The sequence below is a fragment of the Haliotis cracherodii genome, unplaced genomic scaffold (genome assembly GCF_022045235.1).
Source record: "Haliotis cracherodii isolate W230 unplaced genomic scaffold, xgHalCrac1.p SCAF_6, whole genome shotgun sequence".
NCBI lineage: Eukaryota > Metazoa > Mollusca > Gastropoda > Lepetellida > Haliotidae > Haliotis > Haliotis cracherodii.
The window spans coordinates 34719342-34739338 of NW_027266319.1; the positions used below are offsets into that span (position 1 = coordinate 34719342).

At 40.7% G+C, this 19997-nt stretch overlaps 1 protein-coding gene across 10 annotated transcripts in view; it reads left to right on the forward strand.

Moving 5' to 3' along the window:
* Positions 1-19997, forward strand: part of LOC139446700 (filamin-A-like) — a 171354-nt gene that overhangs the window by 69717 nt on the left and 81640 nt on the right. For 4 of the 10 annotated variants that reach the window (XM_071227971.1, XM_071227979.1, XM_071227981.1 and 1 more), the window contains exons 1-2: positions 462-564; positions 10500-10970. In XM_071227971.1, the coding sequence (XP_071084072.1) occupies positions 10637-10970 (334 nt within the window). In that variant the 5' untranslated portion in view covers positions 462-564; positions 10500-10636. The other 6 variants (XM_071227975.1, XM_071227978.1, XM_071227973.1 and 3 more) reach the window with 4 other exon arrangements.

The window sequence follows — 19997 nt, forward strand, 5'->3', positions numbered from 1 at the left end:
GGAAAGTCCTAGCTTCTGGCGACAGCGCCGATCACCATACCACCTGTAGCGTAGCGACACCCATGAAAGGGAGTACAACGTACGCCGCTAGGAGTTTAATTCCGCTTACTTCAGCTGTTTTGAAATTTGATCCGTGAGCCACGTGTTGGACGACAATTTAGATAGTTCCTGAAAGTTCTGCAACAAACTCCCCAGGCCCTTCCCCCGTGTCACCTGGACCGGCGTCCACGACTAATCAGAGCAAATACTGAATTGAGAGTACCGAGATAGGGGTACATCGTCGCCCCCATCATGTTTGCCATGATGACACTGCTCTGCCACAAGCTCATCTTCCCCCCTGTTTCCAAATTAGGGAGAAAGAACGCGCACGAGCGCAAAACCTCCCCTTCGTTTTATCATAGCAAGAGTATCGGCAGCTAACCGACGGCGTCTCCCATTTCCTCGTCCGCCAATGCACGGCTGAGAATATTTATATCCGTGCCCGGTTTGGAGAGAGGTGAGAGAGTGGCCGTACCCATCTTCAGTGACTGTTCACGATTACACAGACGCTGCTGGATATCAGGGGTAAGACAGGGTATATAGTCGGGGAGGTCAGTCCCTGGTCAGTTGTATATCTACAGGATTTACAGCAACATGCTCCTCTAGACGTGTATTATTGTGATCATACTAAACGGAGTTAACATTCTTGGAAATACGGGTAAGATGTTATGACCATAGGTTCCGTCCGCCTCCAGCACATCGCCAGTCTAAAACAGCGATAACTTTGATCACCAGTACCTTTCTCTGCAGTGTAATTACTTATTATTGTTATACTATTGTTAATGAAGCTTTTAACTCATGATATACTTCATTATAACTTTATATTGTGTTCTTGTGTAAGCTGTCCTAACCTACCTGGATTCCGGAAGTAACATTTGAACTCGTGCGAGAGTAGGAAGCGCTGAGATAACGGTACACTCTATGAGGTTGGGAAACAGCAGCAATATTGCCTCGCTGTTTGTTGCTCTTTTCCCTTAATCTTCAGCTAAAGTAGAATTTGTTCAACGGCTTGGGTGAGCTGTTCTTTACTTTCGCTGCATGCTATTTACTCAGTGACACGTTGGACCTATCCCAAAATTCCATGTTTCCGTCTCCAGGATAGAACAGTGTGGAGGTAATATTTTATTTTTAAATCAAGAACACAGGGCATGTTGCTATATATGAACATCGTCAATTGAACACATGAGTGTAGGAGTATTGTTATAATTAATGAAGGAGTACAGCCGCTTCTCCGTAATCGGCAGTGATTCAGACTAACCCACGCCCAGGATATTTACCATGGCAACCGTCGCCATTTTGTTTATGTTTTTGAAGCGTTTTACGATCGGGAAAGCGGATAAAAATTACCTCTGAAGTATCGTATATATATATCAGCGCTGAAAATCAAATTGCTATGCGTCTATATATCATGCCATTTATCGGAAACAAGGAATTCTTTAGTATGGTTTGCGTCAAAGAAATCTCAAGGTCAACTTGAATTCACTTGATATTCCTAGCCTTAAAAGTTTCGGAAGAAGACGGCGTAACGCTAATATTATAAGTTAGCGCTCTGTGATAAGCCCATGGGCGATATGAAAGTCGTACTTCCTAATTTGTCTACTGGTTACCTGAAACCGGAGACTGTCATATAAATACACATCTCAATGTGGGCACCTACCAACGGTGCCAAGAGCATGTTCGCTATAACGCGATCAATGTAGTCACTGATATGTTTCCTAGTCATCTTAAGTTACAACAAGTATATGCAAAGGCTATGTACACTTCGTAAAGTTTCCCAATAAGTTTATATTTACAACGTATACATCATGCATGGGTACTGCGTTATAGTGAAATGTACTCGGCATTGAGGTTTCGTGAAGTTGAAGGCCACAGTTTGGCATTCTGGGACTGTGGCTGCCGGTGTGTGTGCGTTTTCTCGTCAGCAGATCCACTGCACTGCTGTCTGCGCATCGCCTTTAATGTCGACAGGCGTCCTTCTTAGCTCAAACATCATTTTACGAATATCTTCATATCAACATAACAATTCTTATACTCTCTTAATGGTTATGTTTCGTGAAAATAACTGTGTTGTTCTTACGACGCTGTAAACTAACTTACATATCATATCTTTAACGGTTGACTGTTTAAGCATCTGTGTTGGTCTCCCTTGGGAACATGTACCGATACATCTTTGAGGATTTTTATTTTGAATCGCTGCTAGGTTTGTATAAAGAATCAGTTTTTCAAGGTGTCTGAGGAGCAAGGAATTAATTTTTTTCATTTTGATCACTAACTGAAATTGTTTCAAGGCCATAGAATAATTTATCATTGCCCACCTGTTTCTTGTGTATACCGTTATACGCCATGTTTATATACCTCGTTATACGCCATGTTTATGTACATTATGTACACCGTTATAACCATATTGATATAACTATTATAGGTCATGGTTATATATACTGTTCAAAGCGGCGTCAAACCCAACTCGCTTGGACATATCCCAGGCATCGGTGGCCCAGTGGCAAGGGTTGTCTCCCTTGTCGAGGATTCATTGTTTGTGGTTTTGATTCCTAGATTCCCTTGGTTTTGCTCCTGGATCTTTCAATACGTGCTCCAATCTACATCACTGCTTACCATCCTCCCACATTAAGCTGACAAGGTGTGATATGACGAATATACTGTTAGAACCAGAGTTAAACCAACTCACTCACAAGAGCCAATGTCAAAATAAGAGGACATTTATATAAATGACAAGAACTGTGGTAAACTCTACATAATAATACATTATTCAGCACACTGTACAAGTATCTTATACACTACACTTCACCACTGACCGTGCTGCTATTTGCTCCTTTGAATGTTTATGTATTTCTCAGAGCCGGGGAGCACGGGTGGCCCAGTCTAAGGCGCCGCGATTCGCTGTGCAGAGTTGCGTCCTTTGGGCACGCCAGAAATCTACGATTGTGGGTTCGAATCCCGGTTCGACCCGATTATGTTTCTAGGTTTGTCAGCACCATACCCGTGCTCGTGGGTTTCACCGAAGTGGTAAACGTGTAAGACCTGCATCACTTCGGGCTTTCCTCCCACATTAAGCTGACACGCCTTGAGATAAGTGGAATACTGTTAAAAGCGGTGTTAAACCCAACTCGCTCACTCACTCACTCAGACGGAATCTCCCCATGGAGGTCCACCGGGAATCTCCTAGCCTTGCTCCAAGGCTGTACTGAAAGAAAAGTCCATAGATGTGTAGTAATTTTATCCTCCTAATTAACAAATTAGTCTAGATATGTGGACAGTACAGTGAGGACTCCAGTCTCTTATAGGGACAACTTGTTCTTATTTTTTACATAATCTAGAATTTATGATGTAAACTAATAACTATTGCCTTAGAGACGTATGCAAGTCTGGGAATCTCCCTATGCAGACACTCTTGGGAATCTGTTTGACGGGATAAAAATTGCGCATAACAATATCAAGATGGCCGCCATATGTGGGCGCAAATCTGACAAGAACTCACTGTATAATGAAATCTGTGATGTAGCATGGTGCAGAGGTGAAGGGTATGTGTGGGCTTGTGGGTAATTGGAAACATGCTCCCCGTGCACCACGCAAATCACTCGCTTCCACAGATATTATTTAAAAAATAAATTCGTCTAATATTTTATTTTGTAAGTTAGTCTTTCTTAATGAAGCTAATGATATTTTAGCGTAAGATTCGGTGATTAATTTTGTACCTTGTTTGAATAATGAGCCATGGTCGTACTTGTAGATAGTGTGTCGAATGTTGTAAACACGAGGACAGAGGTCTGTAAGCAAGTGGGGTAGCATAGTGGTTAAGTGTTCGTTTTTCACGCCGAAGACACTGGTTCGATTCCCCACATGGGTACAATGTATGCAACCCATTTTTGGTATACCCCGCCGTGATATTGCTGGAATATTGATAAAAGTATCGTAAAGCGATACTCACTCAGTGTAAGCAGGTATTCAGGAGTTAGTCCTGCTAAATATAGAGTACATTATAAACGCGATTATAACACTATAGCGTTACTGTATACATGCTTGGCGTGGGCTAATATGCTCAGGGAACACCTTTATACACAATGCGCGTTACGTCATGTGACAATAGTGGACTTTGTTTAATGACAATGGAGTTTCGAAAATAGTGAGGCTTGAGTGACCTATTGACTAACAAGGCCATTTGAATGTGTGAGGGTGTGTCATGAGTGTTTTCTTTCGTCCGTCCGTCGTTCGGTATCTTTTACGAAACAACCAGGCCTACTTTTGAGAAACTTTGGATGATTCCAGAATAGGTATTTTGAAAAGTATTACTCAGTCTTACTACACAGTTTTATGCCCAGAGTACAGTTATAATATGTATATTGTACTATTGCTGACTACGAGCCACCGTGATATAACTGTAATATTGCTGACTACGAGCCACCGTGATATAACTGTAATATTGCTGACTGCGAGCCACCGTGATATAACTGTAATATTGCTGACTACGAGCCACAGTGATATAACTGTAATATTGCTGACTACGAGCCACCGTGATATAACTGTAATATTGCTGACTACGAGCCACTGTGATATAACTGTAATATTGCTGACTGCAATCAACCGTGATATAACTGTACTATTGCTGACTGCAATCCACCGTGATAGAACTGTAATATTGCTGACTGCAATCTACCCTGATATAACTGTACTATTGCTGACTACGAGCCACCGTGATATAACTGTACTATTGCTGACTACGAGCCTCCGTAATAGAACTGTAATATTGCTGACTACAAGCCAGCGTGATATAACTGCACTATTGCTGACAACGAGCCACCGTGATATAACTGTACTATTGCTGACTACGAGCCACCGTGATATAACTGTAATATTGCTGAATGCGATCCACCGTGATATAACTGTAATATTGCTGACTGCGAGCCGCCGTGATGTAACTGTACTATTGCTGACTACGAGCCACTGTGATATAACTGTAATATTGCTGACTGCGATCCGCCGTGATATAACTGTAATATTGCTGACTACGAGCCACCGTGATATAACTGCACTATTGCTGACGACGAGCCACCGTGATATAACTGTACTATTGCTGACTACGAGCCACTGTGATATAACCGTAATATTGCTGACTGCGATCCATCGTGATATAACTGTAATACTGCTGACTACGAGCCACCGTGATAGAACTGTAATATTGCTAACTAATATTTCAATTTTATTTTAAGTCCCAACTTTGTCCGAGCGAAGCAGGGCCACCCGGGATGAAAGGAGAAGGGTCGGGTCGGTGTAAAAAGTTAGCTCTATGTAATTTAGATGAGTTAATTTAGGCCAACGTTTGATCACTCTAAGAATCATATTATGTCCTAATCTATTTCACGTCCCACTTGATGCTGAGATATATTTGTGGGAGTAGATAGGTAAATCAGCTTTGCACAGCCTCATTACTGGAGCCTAAAGGCAACCCTACTTTGCTCGTGACGATCTCAGTAACAGCCAGCACTCCAGGGTGTCTATGGATGGAGACACGGGTTACACAATTCGTTGTGCAGAGTTGCTTCCCTTAGGCGGGCTAGCAAGCCCTGGTTTTGGGTTCGAATCCCGATTCGTCCTGATTATGATTCGAGAACCATAGTGAGTGAATGAGTATGGTTTTACGACGCTTTTAGCAATATTCCAGCAATATCACGTTGGGGGACACCAGAAATGGGCTTCACACATTGTACCCATGTCGGGAATCGAACCCGGGTCTTCGGCGTGACGAGCGAACGCTTTAACCACTAGGCTACCCGACCACCCCTCGAGCATAAAACCTGTGACACTGACTTCTCCACAAGTTCGGTTTGTTTATATACACAACCTAAAATTATTTTTTCAGATTCTACCTTTCAATCTTAATATCAGACTATTATTTAGTCCCAGAAATAAAATTATACTGTACAAAGAAAATAGATATATAAATAAAATCCAAATGTAGCTTAGAACAATGCTTAATTTCAGGCAATCTAGACTTGCCAAATCATTCTAGACTTGAGTTGGCTCCTTTTTTAATGTTTTCTCTAGGGTCGCGGAGACAGACTAAATATGCGTATGAATAATTATAATAATAAATTCTTGTTTTCTTGACTGTGAAACTACTTTCCATATTGACCTTGAAAGTGCCCTTGCGCGTATGACAATGACAATACATAACCGTAGACGACAGTTAACCGGGAAATTTTACGTTTCTACGCGTCGCACTGAAAAACTGTGAACTACTTCAAATAAGCCTTTTGGTGTTACACGTTCTAATGTGAAAACTGTATGTGTGGACCCGTGAAGATCCGGGGTAGAATAGCAAACCATGATTGACGTAAAAAGCGACTATGCTTGTCGTAAGAGACGACTAACGGGATCGGGTGTTCAGGCTCGCTGACTTGATTGATGCATGTCATCGTATCCCAATTGCGTGGATCGATGCTCATGATGTCAATCACTGGATTATCTGGTCCAGGCTCGATGACGGGGTTTACCTGTAACATCAGACTTGACAGGTGAGCGGAGAGCATAGAACGTGAAGATGTACTCACTATCGAGTGAGCGAGTTGGATTTGACGCCGTTCAGATATATCGAGGCGAGTCTGCTTTACGAGGAGGAACTTGACGCAGGTCGCCGACAATAATGTCTTGGTGACACGGCAGTATGGTTGTACCAGCTCTCAACTTTAACACCGGTTCAAAATCATCACCTATGACAGTAGGGACAAACCAAGAATTACAAAGGGGGAGAATCTGGGATATCAACTCCTGACATCGGATACCTACATGTCTGTCACGTCGTTCGGACTACGGATATTATTTAACCGTCTGTGAAACTCATTTTTCTGATCTAAATCGATGGAGCATGATTACCCTGACTACATATAGAAATGTGATAATTACACACACTGCACTAATTACACGTCTAGACCTGTACACTGAACTCATGCACAGACCATGCAGGCTGGTTAGTTCACTGTGCCTTAGCCTTGCTCCAAGGCTCTACTGAATGGTGGGATCATTAGTGTAGAGTTAGACTAACATCTAGTCAGTGAAATGAACATGTTCAGAAAAAAACCAGTTGTTCGGTTATCTTAAAAAAATAAAATAAAAAGTAGCCCAGTGACTCTCTTCATTTTCAGATACTGCAGTGATCTAGACTTGCCAAACATTATAAACTTGCATGGGCTGTATTTGATATATATTTGTATCAGGGTCTGTAAGACAGACTAGTGTAGAGTAATTATGTCCTTATAATAGGCAAGTCTAGATAGGTGCACGGCAGTCTCTTATAGACACAACTTGTTCTTATTAGTTATATAATCAAGGAATAATTAATTAAAATTAAAAAAAATCATTGCGTTTGAGACTTGTGCAAGTCTAAATGTACCTACGCGTGAAGTTATCTGAAACACACCATGGCCATAGACAGTGACGGTCAGTGATCCAAATAGCGACCAAATATTGTGGTCTGACAGATCGTCACGGTCACTGACCTCCCCGTCACGTGGTGGTGGCATTACAGGTTAATGTGTGCTATAATTAGCATTCTTTGCTGGTCAGTGCCGTGGTATGCAATATGTTAACATTTCACCCCCAGTCTATGTAATACAATATTTTGCTAAACATTAAACCCATAATATAACGCCATGTATTAATTATTACAGCATTTTAAACCAACTGGAAATGGTAGCTGTGATAATGATATAGTACCCTAAGGGGAAACTGTGAGTGAGTGAGTTGGGTTTAACGCCGCTTTAAACAGTATTCCAGTTATATCGCGGCGTGTCAGCTTCATGTGGGAGGAAAGCCCGAAGTGATGCAAGTTTCAGCCGTTTACCACTTCGGTGAAACCCACGAGCACGGGTATGGTGCTGACAAACCTAGAAACATAATCGGGGCGAACCGGGATTCGAACCCACAATCATAGGTTTCTGGCGTGTCCAAGGGCCGCCACTCTGCACAGCGAATTGCGCCGCCTTAGACGACTGGGCCACCCGTGCCCCCTAAGGGGAACCTGAGTTTTAATGTTTCTATAGTAAACTGTATACAGAGGCTACATATGTTTAATTGCGCCAGCAGTGGATTAGGATATAGCATTATCGCCTTGGATCAACGTAGGGTTCATATGCATAATCAACGTAGGTATTGTGTATGCCATCGTAAGAGAGTGAATAAATAGTTGGGTGTACAAGCGGCGAGGTTAGAGATGTAGTACTAGTCAGTCAGAGGAGTAGCTGTATGGGTGCTGGGATGGAGTCGGGGATACCAGAAATGGGCTTCACACATTGTACCCATGTCGGGAATAGAACCCGGGTCTTCGGCGTGATGAGCGAACGCTTTAACCACAAGGCTATTCGACCGCCCCAGTAGTAGTAGTAGTAGTAGTAGTAGTAGTAAAAACAGTCCAAGATTTCAGAGCGATTCATTTTCTTGGATATTATCATATTGTAATTCAAAATGTCCTCAAGTGTTTTATTCAAATTTGTTACTAATATAGAAGCATGTCGCATTAAAAGTTAATAAAATAGTTAAAATGTCCAAATGCCATTTGTCTCCGGCAAGGTCACTGTTATATGAAGGAGTAGCTGTGTGGAGCATGAGTAGAAGTAGTATATAGTAGAAGTAGTAGTAGTCGTTGTATCTGTAGTAGTAGCTGTAGAAGTAGTAGTGGGTGAGTGTAGTTTTACGCCGTTTTCTGCAATATTACAGGTGTATTAAGGCATGGGCACCAGCCGGGCTGCAGACATTGTAGTGGTGATGTTGATGTAGCAGCAGTAGGTGTCTGATTGTTGATGCCATTGTAGTCCCTGGTACTATGTCGTATGCCCGGCGTTTGGGCATGCAACAGTTACTTTAGTTAGACTTAATGGCTCGTTCATCGCGTTTATGTGCCTTTTCTTCCCATAGTCGCGGTGAAGGGAGAGACGCCATACCTGCTCACATCGTCGCGCATAACGCCACGGCGACGGCGGCCTAAAACCATGAAGTTACTGTTAAAGAGCGGACTCACCGTGCACAGCACTGCTACCGGCCTCTGTAGACCTCCATTAAGTAGCCGATTTTATTGCACACAGACCACAACCTTTAGAAATTAACGATTCCTAGTCATGCCCAAACATGGGACGAAGCACTGCATGCACGCGCAGCGTTATCTGGGGACTCCCCCTGTGCCCGACCCCCTGCTCTAGCCCCGGGGTGGGTCTTGTACCGGTCACCAGGGGGGCTTGCAATAACTGGAAAATCTATCTTCCTGATAAAGTTCATCTTCATGTCCAAAACTATTAAATTACAGCCTGGATCCCGACCCCCGGCGTTATTTCAGACCCCCTACTTCTAATCCCCTTGAAAGAGGGTCAGTTAAAGTCATCAGCGATGTCTGGTTCAAATTCTCCAGTTTAGTTTACCCCTGTTGAAATAATTAACGCAACATGTCACGTAATAACAATGTTGTACAGGATTACATGGCATTAAGCGGTTTCACCGCCTCATTTACTGTCTTTGGATAACGTTGTCGACAAATGTATCAATTTGTATGAATAACTTCTACAATTAAACGAATAGATGATAAGTAATTTTCAAAATGAAACTACGTTATTATTCGTGGTGTATAAATCATTTATTCACAACATCAACTGTTTTATAATTCAGTTGTAAATATTGCAACACACAGTGTGATAAATTGAATAAACATATTATATCGAGTCAAAACTATTCACATATCTTGTCAAAACTCAAAAGTGTTCATATATCGGGTCAAACGTATTCCGATTTTATTTGAATGTTTGGATGTTCCAGACAGTGAATATTGTATATTGTCAGTCATAGATGTCGTGTAACCTCCGCATATCTCACATTCATAGAATATCCCTAGTATTACATCACCAGATCTTACAATTCTTACAGATGTAGTATTCATATATTTGCCAAGTGTGCTTATCAGAAGGAAAGCTAGTCGGAAACAGATTCGTCGTTTCCGCTTGTGACAATACATTGATATACATTGCGGTATGGGTGCATAGCCGAGCCCGCAACATGACGCACGGGACTATCAACCAGGCCCACATTTCTATATAAAGTTAGAGAATAAATATTTGTTTTATGTGCTCTGGCGAATGGCAGAGGGGATATTTTAATTGAATTCCATCGCTTGTCATTCACAACTCTATCTGTCATTTTACTCAACTGGGAACGGACGCAGCACTGGGAATAGTGGGTTTGACTCCGTCTATAATATTGAGATTTATTTGTAAAGTTGTATTCGATTTTAGCTTCATTTCAAAGACATACACGGAATTTCACAGGTATCTAGAAACGCGTGGCATTTTACGTCAGTTTCAAAATGACCAAACGGACATCGAGTGTGACATTTCAAATGGCATTCTTCAGGTTTTCCTTCTCGTGAAATTAATACTAATGCTCCCTTTCCTTTTCGTCTGTTTTAGGAAGAAGATCGGCTGAACTGCCCACTCAGTGCCTGAATATCGGCACTCCTGCTGCGCTGACGGTCCACCATAGGCCATTACAGCATTGTAACTAATCTCGGTCACCTGTCGCGGCAAAGGGAGATAAATACGGCAAGATGCAGTACGATGACTCAGAACAGTTCGACGAGGACGAAGATATGCCGGCCACCGAGCGAGATCTCGCTGACGATGCTCAGTGGAAGCTTATTCAGAAAAACACCTTTTCCAGGTGGGCTAACGAGCATCTCAAGACTGTCAACAAGTCTCTCGGGGATTTAGAATCTGATCTTAGCGATGGGTTGCGACTTTTGGCCCTTATTGAGGTGCTTTCGGGCAAAAAATTCAAGCACATCAACAAACGACCCAACTTCAGGACTCAGAAGTTGGAAAATGTGACGATGTCATTGCGTTTCCTGGAGGAGGATGAGGGCATTAGGATCGTCAACATAGGTAAGTGGATTCATGATTGCCATTTTCTCATTCAGTTGAAAATTATTGCAAAGCGGAGTATTTCATTAGGCGCTGGGGACTGTCCCCAATGCTGTGTGTGTCTAAACCGGTAGCAGCTGACACGCTCGGGTGCGCACACTACCGGTTTACGGTCCTCATACATCTACCTGTTGCAAGTTGCAAAGACATCACCCAGTCCACGCTTTAGTGTCTTTCAAACAGTTATTCCCTGTATTTTAGAAGTGAAGCGCTAACAGTTGTGTGTAGGGTTAGCGGTGGGAGGACAGCACGACCACACCTCTCTTGAGTGACAAATCAACACTCCCGACTCGCTCGTCAAGTATAGCACCACGGATAGCCTGCGTGTTTCACTTCAGACAAATATCCTGGATAGAAACTAACGGGCTGGTTCATTTTCTGTAGTATTCTGGATATATTCTATAGTAAAGCGGTTCATGTCATGCTAACCTATATTCGTCTATATCGCAGCTTGCATCAGTGAAATTGCATTGAATGTATGCTTGCGCAGCATGCGTTTCTGTATACTGGTATATGACATATCTCTAACTGGCAAATCCACTATGTTAGGGACAGATTAGCAACTAAGTGATCAGGGTTAATTTCAGATGTCAGAAGTGTAATAAACAGATTATTCACTAATTTATATGCAATTTACCACACACATTCCCTGCAGACACCCACGTTTGAATCTTGCCTTGTAGTCAACTATCATCATGAAAATTGAGAGTAAATGATATGAGAGGAGGACTACCTTGACCTACATGTACTGGGTGTTATAATCAATACCTGTAGCTGGATGGTGTCGCCACAGCAGACAGCGGGGGTGCCAAGGATGTACACCCAGACTCTAAACACTGGAGGGTAGAAACACAGGAATTTGCAAATCCCTCTCTGGATATACCTAAAGTGGCTCAACCAACATCATTAAATATGCAAAAAATATGTTTGCAAGACTTGGTATGTTTGGTTTGTTGAAAAATTAACAAATTCACTGGATAAAAATGAGAGACTAGTTTACATGTATATATATGAACAGGATTACTGGATTCGAAGTCCTGCGCCCTAGACACAAAAAGCTTGAACATACACAAAACAATACAGAGTGCATCCACAGGGAGGCAGAAAATGTGTATCCATGTTTAGGAATGAATGCTGCCATTTCATAATTTGGTACCACTTAAAATGAATTTCCATACTTAATCGTTTAAACAATACAACACTCAATCAAATGCTTTACGATCTTCAAGTAAGAGTTATGTATGACATTACATATTAGATAAAATATGAAAACAAGCAAGGAATAAAGCTGCACCGGTTATTATAATATCAACTTCGTCAGATCACTCATTGAGATAAACACTGCCTTGAAAAGAAAATATAAATATCCTCTAAGTATTCAGGTTTTAGCTTGGGGACCAATTTTTTTATCTGAACCCCTTACCATAACAGGTTGTCAAACCCTTGACTACCAAACTAAATAACCCATGCAAAGCCCTGTATGAATTTACTGTTATAATTCTACAAACACTGCAGACATTGGGCATGTTCACGGCATAAATAAATACCTCTACATGTCGGCCCCTAAATGTTACTGTGCAGCTGAAAGCAGTTTGCAACGAAGCATAAAATTTTGTTAATATATATTCAGTGTTCAACATTGTACAACTGTGTGTATGAAAAGCCAATGACCTTCAGTTCAGGATCACACAGTCCTGGTTTGTTGTATAATAAGGTTCCTGCTATTTTCAAGGTAAACAGAATATGCATGAAAACATGGAATATGATTATATGATCCAAACAAGTAGTGTTTTGGTTTGTCCTTGAGGCTGGTATATTATTTAGGTCACCACAGTGTGATGGTGTTACGGTCAGCTGGTATTGATCCAGAATGATTGGTTGATCGAGAATCAGCCAGGCCTGTGAACTGCCAATCACTCAACCTTGACAGGTGTTTAATATTGCACACCTGGCTCATCTTGGCGTACAAAGTATTAGTATATAAATATCAACAACAATTGTTTTGATTTTATGTTATTTGTTAGTTTTATTGCTGTGTAATTGAAGTATTCTTGCTTATGTCTTGATATGCAAACTCAATTGATATTGATTGCTCCTTATGAGGTCCTAACTCCTGAAATATCATTTTACAATTAAAAGTGTATCAACAAATTAAGTATATGATTAATTAATTAATTACATAACGACGATCTGATCAAATTTCCCATGTACTGGCTAGCCTCCCCACATGTCTTTTTGAGTCGTAATCATGCAATTTGATATGTATAATGTCTCAGTGTAGTCTCATTAAAAGAGGATAAGAACGTTTAGATTACGACCATTACCATAAATATTTTGCTAAAAAATACAAACAAAAAAATCTGTAAATTTACATGTGTGTGTCTAAATAGAAGACTATGAATGTGGATGATTAAACAAAATTAACCTTGTTTCCATGTTTTTTTAGTGTTTAATGTTAAGAGAGATGTTTGAAGTATGGAAAATGTATTCCAAAATGTTAGGTAGGTAATATTTTTCTGCAGATGGAAAAACAGACACTTCAGAATTAGCTGATTATGAAATATGGAATAAAAGACCTATAGAACCCTCAAAGGAGCTGTGAAGGGTGTGTTATTGTGTGGTTATAGTGTGGTTATAGTCCAGGGCTGCTGAGCTTCATGTTGCCAGGGAGGAAATGGGAAAATCAATGGGATAATTACATCTCTGGGTCCCTTGTGGTGACGAGACATCTTGTAGTTATTAATTAATGAAGTCAGTCAAAGATCATCATAATTGTTCCTCACTCAGATAGCTGTGAAGAGATGAGAAGAGATTATATTCGTCATGGCCAACTTGAAATAATGGTGATTTAATTGTGCAGATGTGGTATCGAGTGTATGACACAGGTTACCTTTGACATTTGCGTCAACACTTGATGACAGATTGACAATATACAACCAACATGGGAGTGTTTATTGTGACTGTCTATTATCCAAATCAGGACATGATGTAAATTATACACAAATTGTCCATTTAGTGGGCTCCCACCTCTACCAGTCAAATCTGATGCCCATATATGGCACATGGGTCTGTTTAGTAGGCATTTGTTCTGGGCTATTGGTTCTGGTTGCTGGGATGTGGCCAGGCTCGGAGGGGGAACTAACCGGAACCACGTTGATAAAGCTGTAGAGAAAGGGGTACTGTGAAGGTTCAACCCGAAAGGCATTGTGGCTATATAAGGGCGTCATTGTAGGGTATGAATGGGTATTGCAGGCTTTATGAATTCACAATTGGAGACTGGGTAAAGCTAAATCTTGCAGTGTTCATTGGAGCAGAACATTTTGCTGGGGAGTGTTTTATGTAACCACATTTCAGGTGACCTTGAATGGAGTGGTTGGACATTCTTGCATGCCTGATTGATTCTCGATTGTTTTTCCACATTTTGTGATTTGGCTTTTTATGAGATATTTTCATCCTTGAACCAAGCCTTAAAACTTTTTAGAACTTAGTTGAAAACAGAAAGTTTTCATGCGTACAAATATACAGCCATACATACAAACATACTGGTAAATACAGGTTCTGTCAATTACAGAGGCATGTCATTAACGTTTAACTTCTGAAGTAATTATGCTTTCTCAAATGTTTGCTGTAAATTGCGTGATGTCCAAGAAGTAAAGCGACACCTCTGAAAATATTAGCAGTAAACATATGCTCTCATTTATTCATTACATTGGCTCAGGCAACAGACTGCTTTACTGGTGAAGAACAGTTTCCCCGTTAGCTGCAAGTTAAACATTATTACATGTCACGAGATACTGCAGATAGTGCCAGTGATAGGATGGGATGAGTGTTTGACTGGACTTAGACCAACATGTTAGGTGTAGGTGATCCTGTAAATCACAACTGGCTAACAGCTGGTATCAATGCACACCTGTATCGCATATCTTTATCACTTACCTGTATTCTACTTTATATCACTTATCAAGAGCCTGTAACAACTACAAGATAACATATTTTTTTCTTCAATTCTATGCTTACTATCACCATGATCAAAGTTTGAGTGCTAGAGTGTAATGTTCTATTATAAAATTTAAACTTTTTTGTTATTCATTATAATTCATAAGAATGTACTTTCACAATATTTTTCACTTTGCTAAACTATCTTTCCATGATGTTTCTGCCAAAAAAGCCATTTGGTGCATAAATAACCTTATTTGAATTTAATGTAAAAAAAATTCTCACACCTTGCCTGGATTCCATTTTGAAGTGATTCACAAAGCCGGCCCTGCTGGCTCCAACTTATTCAAGTGAGGGGGTGGGTGGGAGGTTTAGCGAGGTCGTGACCTTTTGAGATAACCTCAGGGGCCACAGAGAGCATGTTTGAGGGGGAGGGGGCTAAGGGTCAGGGGAGCGACCACACCCATACATTATTGCTGTCACATGTTACATGTGGTGCTGGTAGGGAGTAAATGAGGTCTAGCATGTTAAAGCAGTAAATACCTTGGCAGCAAGCTTTTACAAGTGTTAACGTGTACTGGATAACAACACTTAGCATCATAGGAATAAGTAGAGATACTTCCTACTCAGAATCTAGCAGAAAATGTAATAAAAGGAGCTTTGATATGTGATACTAGTGCTCAGTGCACATTCTTGTAGAACCAGTGACCTGTGCAGCTGATTTGGGTATTTTGCACTTACCTGTGTCCTGTACAAAATCCCTGCATCTCAAGGGGTTTATCAAATCCACTGATATATGCATCTCAAGGGGTATAGTATAACACACATATATGCATTTCAAGGGGTATATCAAAACCACATATATATGCATCTCAAGGGGTATAGTATAACACCTATGCATCTCAAAGGGTATATCAAAACCTCTGATGTATGCATCTCAGGGGGGATCTCAAATCCACTGATATATGCATCTCAAGGGGTATAGTATAACACACATCTATGCATCTCAAAGGGTATATCAAAACCACATATATATGCATCTCAAGGGGTATTTCAAAACCTCTGATGTATGCATCTCAAGGGGTAGAGTATAACACACATAATTATATGCATCTTAAGGAGTAAATCAATTCGCTGGTTTATGCATTTCAGGGGGCATATCAAATCAATATGTGTATTATGTATATCTGTTTATATACAGTTTGTAAACAGTTCAAAGCAGCACATTTCATAAATATTTGATCATGAGGTGTATCTGAGGCATGGATGTTACAACTAGCTTCAGTTGGAACCCACAAGTCCTGAGGTTGAGTGGATACAATGCCAGTGTTTATCAGCATCACAGGAACACCTTCAAATCAAAACATGACAATTTGTAGAGTTGGGAAACTGGTGGTGGCAGTCTCCTGCCACAGAATAGTTGTACATTGTGTTACATCACAGAGCATATTAACTGTCAAGTAGATCAGTCTGGTATTTAGACAGACCTTGCAGCTTTCATCCCAGGATGCACTTGTGGACTTCCGGCACAATTCACTGCTAAGGTCATACACCAGGTCATGCCAAGGTCATGATGCTGTACATCATCCACTAACAGATCAGTGTTCATGTTGGAACTTACACATCCCATTGTTAAAACAATTTCTGGCCTAATTTTCCTCTGCCTACTGGGTAATAATTTATATCTTGTTTAGGTGAAAAGTTATGCCAAAATTGAATTGTTTCCTTGGCATCAGATGATGTAGTAATGCACAGATCGAACAAACATTTGTTAATAGTGGAGGTATTGCATTCATCTGTAAATAACAATATTGTATGATAACGTCCCTTATTTCTTACTGAAGTTGTATTGACCAGTAGGTGTGTGTATCGACCAACTTTCTGTATTGATTACTTTAAGCATAGTAATACATAGTATATTGATATTGTCACAAGTGAAACATGGTTTGTGTTTGGCCTGTACTTCAACAGCTGTGAAGAAGTGACAGTTTATGTCTGTCAGAAAACGTATTGTCAGTGTACCAGATGAGGGATGTTGAATTATATCCTAATGCTCTGGTTATTGATATGTTGATGGACTGGGTCTGTGTGTAGTATGTATATTCACCACACACAGTGAACAGGTGCTGGAGGATTGATAAGCCATGAAATGCATGAACTTCGACTCTCTTTTGTCATGTTTTGATGATGAAAGTGAAAGCTTTTTGAAACAGGAAACTAAATGAGTCAAATTATTTCCGTCGGGCTGAAATATATTCATGGTAATGTAACAGTTTCTCACGGCTCAATTAAAGTTGGTGGGTGATTTCTTTCAACACTGCAGTCAGTTATACTACAAAGTCTTGTTGATACTCAAATACGATTTTCAATTTTCAAATGATGAAAACAAATAATCTACCAAACAGGCCTTAATAGCAGTTTGATGGGTCCACAGCAGTTGTTTTTGTTTTTATAGAGTACGTATGAGCAAAACTCCCAGAAATTTGTTGGTTGATATAAATGTCATATCAGATCATGTGAATCTTTGCCACAAATGTATAGCAAATTATTTTTTTTAGAGAATAACTACCATACCATACAAAAAAATGGCCCCCTGCTGGAACTTGATTGTCCAACATCAACCAAGACCATGGGGCTCTGTGTGATGAGTATCATGTATAACATCCCAGAGTCTTTACACAGTGTTTACAAAGCTGTCATGTCTTTGTAATATATACAGCAATAATGGCTTACAATTGGTTAGAACAAAATATACATCATTCTTATCTCGCTTCAACAATGTTATATATTGTAAACTAGGTTTTCAACTGGCCTTTATTAATCTGTTGTATATGGCTGGTGTGTTAAATAAATGTGATAATGGACCATGGGTCCCCCCGGGGCATTACTGCCTCACCTAGATGGGATGTAAGTTGTCCCCTGCATCCGCTGTGTCCCGTTGGGCCTTGTGGAGCTGGTAGATCTGTACATTGGGCGGGGTCTCTAGGGATCAGGCAATGTAACCTGAGGAACAACCAGTTTCGTTCTCCCTATTACTTTGAGTACACCTAATGGAATGGCTTTCCTTTGCAGTTTATGCTTGAGAAGAGTTTAAGGTTTATGTGGGCAAACTTTGGTGAATGTTAGCAAACAGCCTAGCTATGCCCTGCCAGGTGAAGTGTCTTAAGTAGCATCAGCAAGATATTCCTGATGTATAGTTGCCATGGTAATACTTATGCGTTTGTAAATATGTAAATGTCATATATTTTTGCTTCTCTTTATTTTTTTGTCATGGGGGTGTATTAACATTCATGGATGGTAGAGTAGCACAGCGGGTATAGTGTTTGCTTATCAACCAAAAACATGAGTTTGCTTCCTCTGTGGAACCAATGTGTAATTGAATGGCTATTTTTGGAAATGTTTGGCATGAATTTTCGTAGATACCTGTAGATGACATGAAATTGTTTGATAGTGTTGTGAACACTAAGATAAAATTATTTCTCACAGTGACAAGTTCAGTTACTATGGAGTACTGCTGTTTTCAATAATAGTATCTTGAATAAGTATTAAAAAAACAACATATTTGCAGAAAGCAGTTTTCTGCATAATTGCTGTGCTCCCTTATGCTATGAAGTTTGTTTTACAATATACAATACACACATGCCCCAAATCCACCAGTAAGCATGTGCGTGTCTGTCAAGATATGCCTTCATAAATACTGACTTTCCCTCTCTGTAGAGCATTTGGAGACTTCAAGCTTTACTTTCCATACTTGCTTCCTCCGTGTCAAGTTTCATCAAAACTGGAGGTTTTACCATCAGCCAGTTGTTGAGGGCATGGTTTGACTGATAGCTGTCAGCCCTGATGGGAAGACTATCTGCTGAGTGATATCTCCTGGCCTAGCTCCAGAGACTGAGAAACAATTACCTGTGGAGAAATTTGTGAGCTAATATAGGTCGCTTGTAAACAAACTCGAGGTGCTCTATGGCCAGAGTTATTGAAACATCATTGATTTATGGGAAAGCATGATGCTAGTATTGTACAAGGTGTTGATATCAGACACAGGGAGAATGAATTCAATGAGTTTGCAGAATGTTATTTCTGTACAGTCAGGGGGCACGGGTGGCCCAGTCGTCTAAGGCCCCACGATTCCCTGTGCAGAGTTGCGTCCCTTGGGCACGCCAGAAACCTATGATTGTGGGTTCCAATCCCGGTTCGCCCCGATTATGTTTCTAGGTTTGTCAGCACCATACCCATGCCCATGGGTTTCACCGAAGTGGTAAACGTCTAAGACCTGCATCACTTCGGGCTTTCCTCCTACATGAAGCTGACACGCCGTGATATAACTGGAATAATGTTAAAAGCGGCGATAAGCCCAACTCACTCACTCACTGTACAGTCAACTCCAGCTATAACAAAGTCAGATATAGCAAAGCATTGGTGATTATCAAGATTTATTCCCAGAAGGTGTTACAAATGTTATTGTACACGAATACATGGAATACGAATATAACAGCCTTGTTTGAAGATCTCTTAGAGTTGGGTTATAATCCCTGATACAGATATTTGAAAGGCATAGGCTATGGTTTCACATTCTACCAAGAACCTCCTGTAGTGTCAAGTCATGTTTTATGACAGCACTTATGTTTGTGAGGACTTGTCGAGGTGTGTGATAGCACGGATATCTGTGGTTGTGGGTTATACAATACGAAGCATATGATGAAATGATGGGAGTATAATCTTTAGGATATGTTGCCTGGCGTCTTGGCCCAGATGTTGCTGTCTGCTGTCCCAGCATTCAGTGAAGGAGATACTGGGCTGTCAAGTGACTTGTGCTTCAGGATGTATGTGACTGGCCTGAGGCAACCATGATCTGTGTGTGTCAGCAGATCGGCTGGAGACAACATATAATCGACCAGGGTGCTGTTGTACAGAGTGATCTTAGCACTAAGGTGATTGTAACTCCCATACCTTAACATAGACTTACGATAGTGATAGCTTTTGTACAACAACACCCTGATCACATTATAGCCTTTCAATCCCCATCAGTTGGCTCATACGACAAGTTCTGTC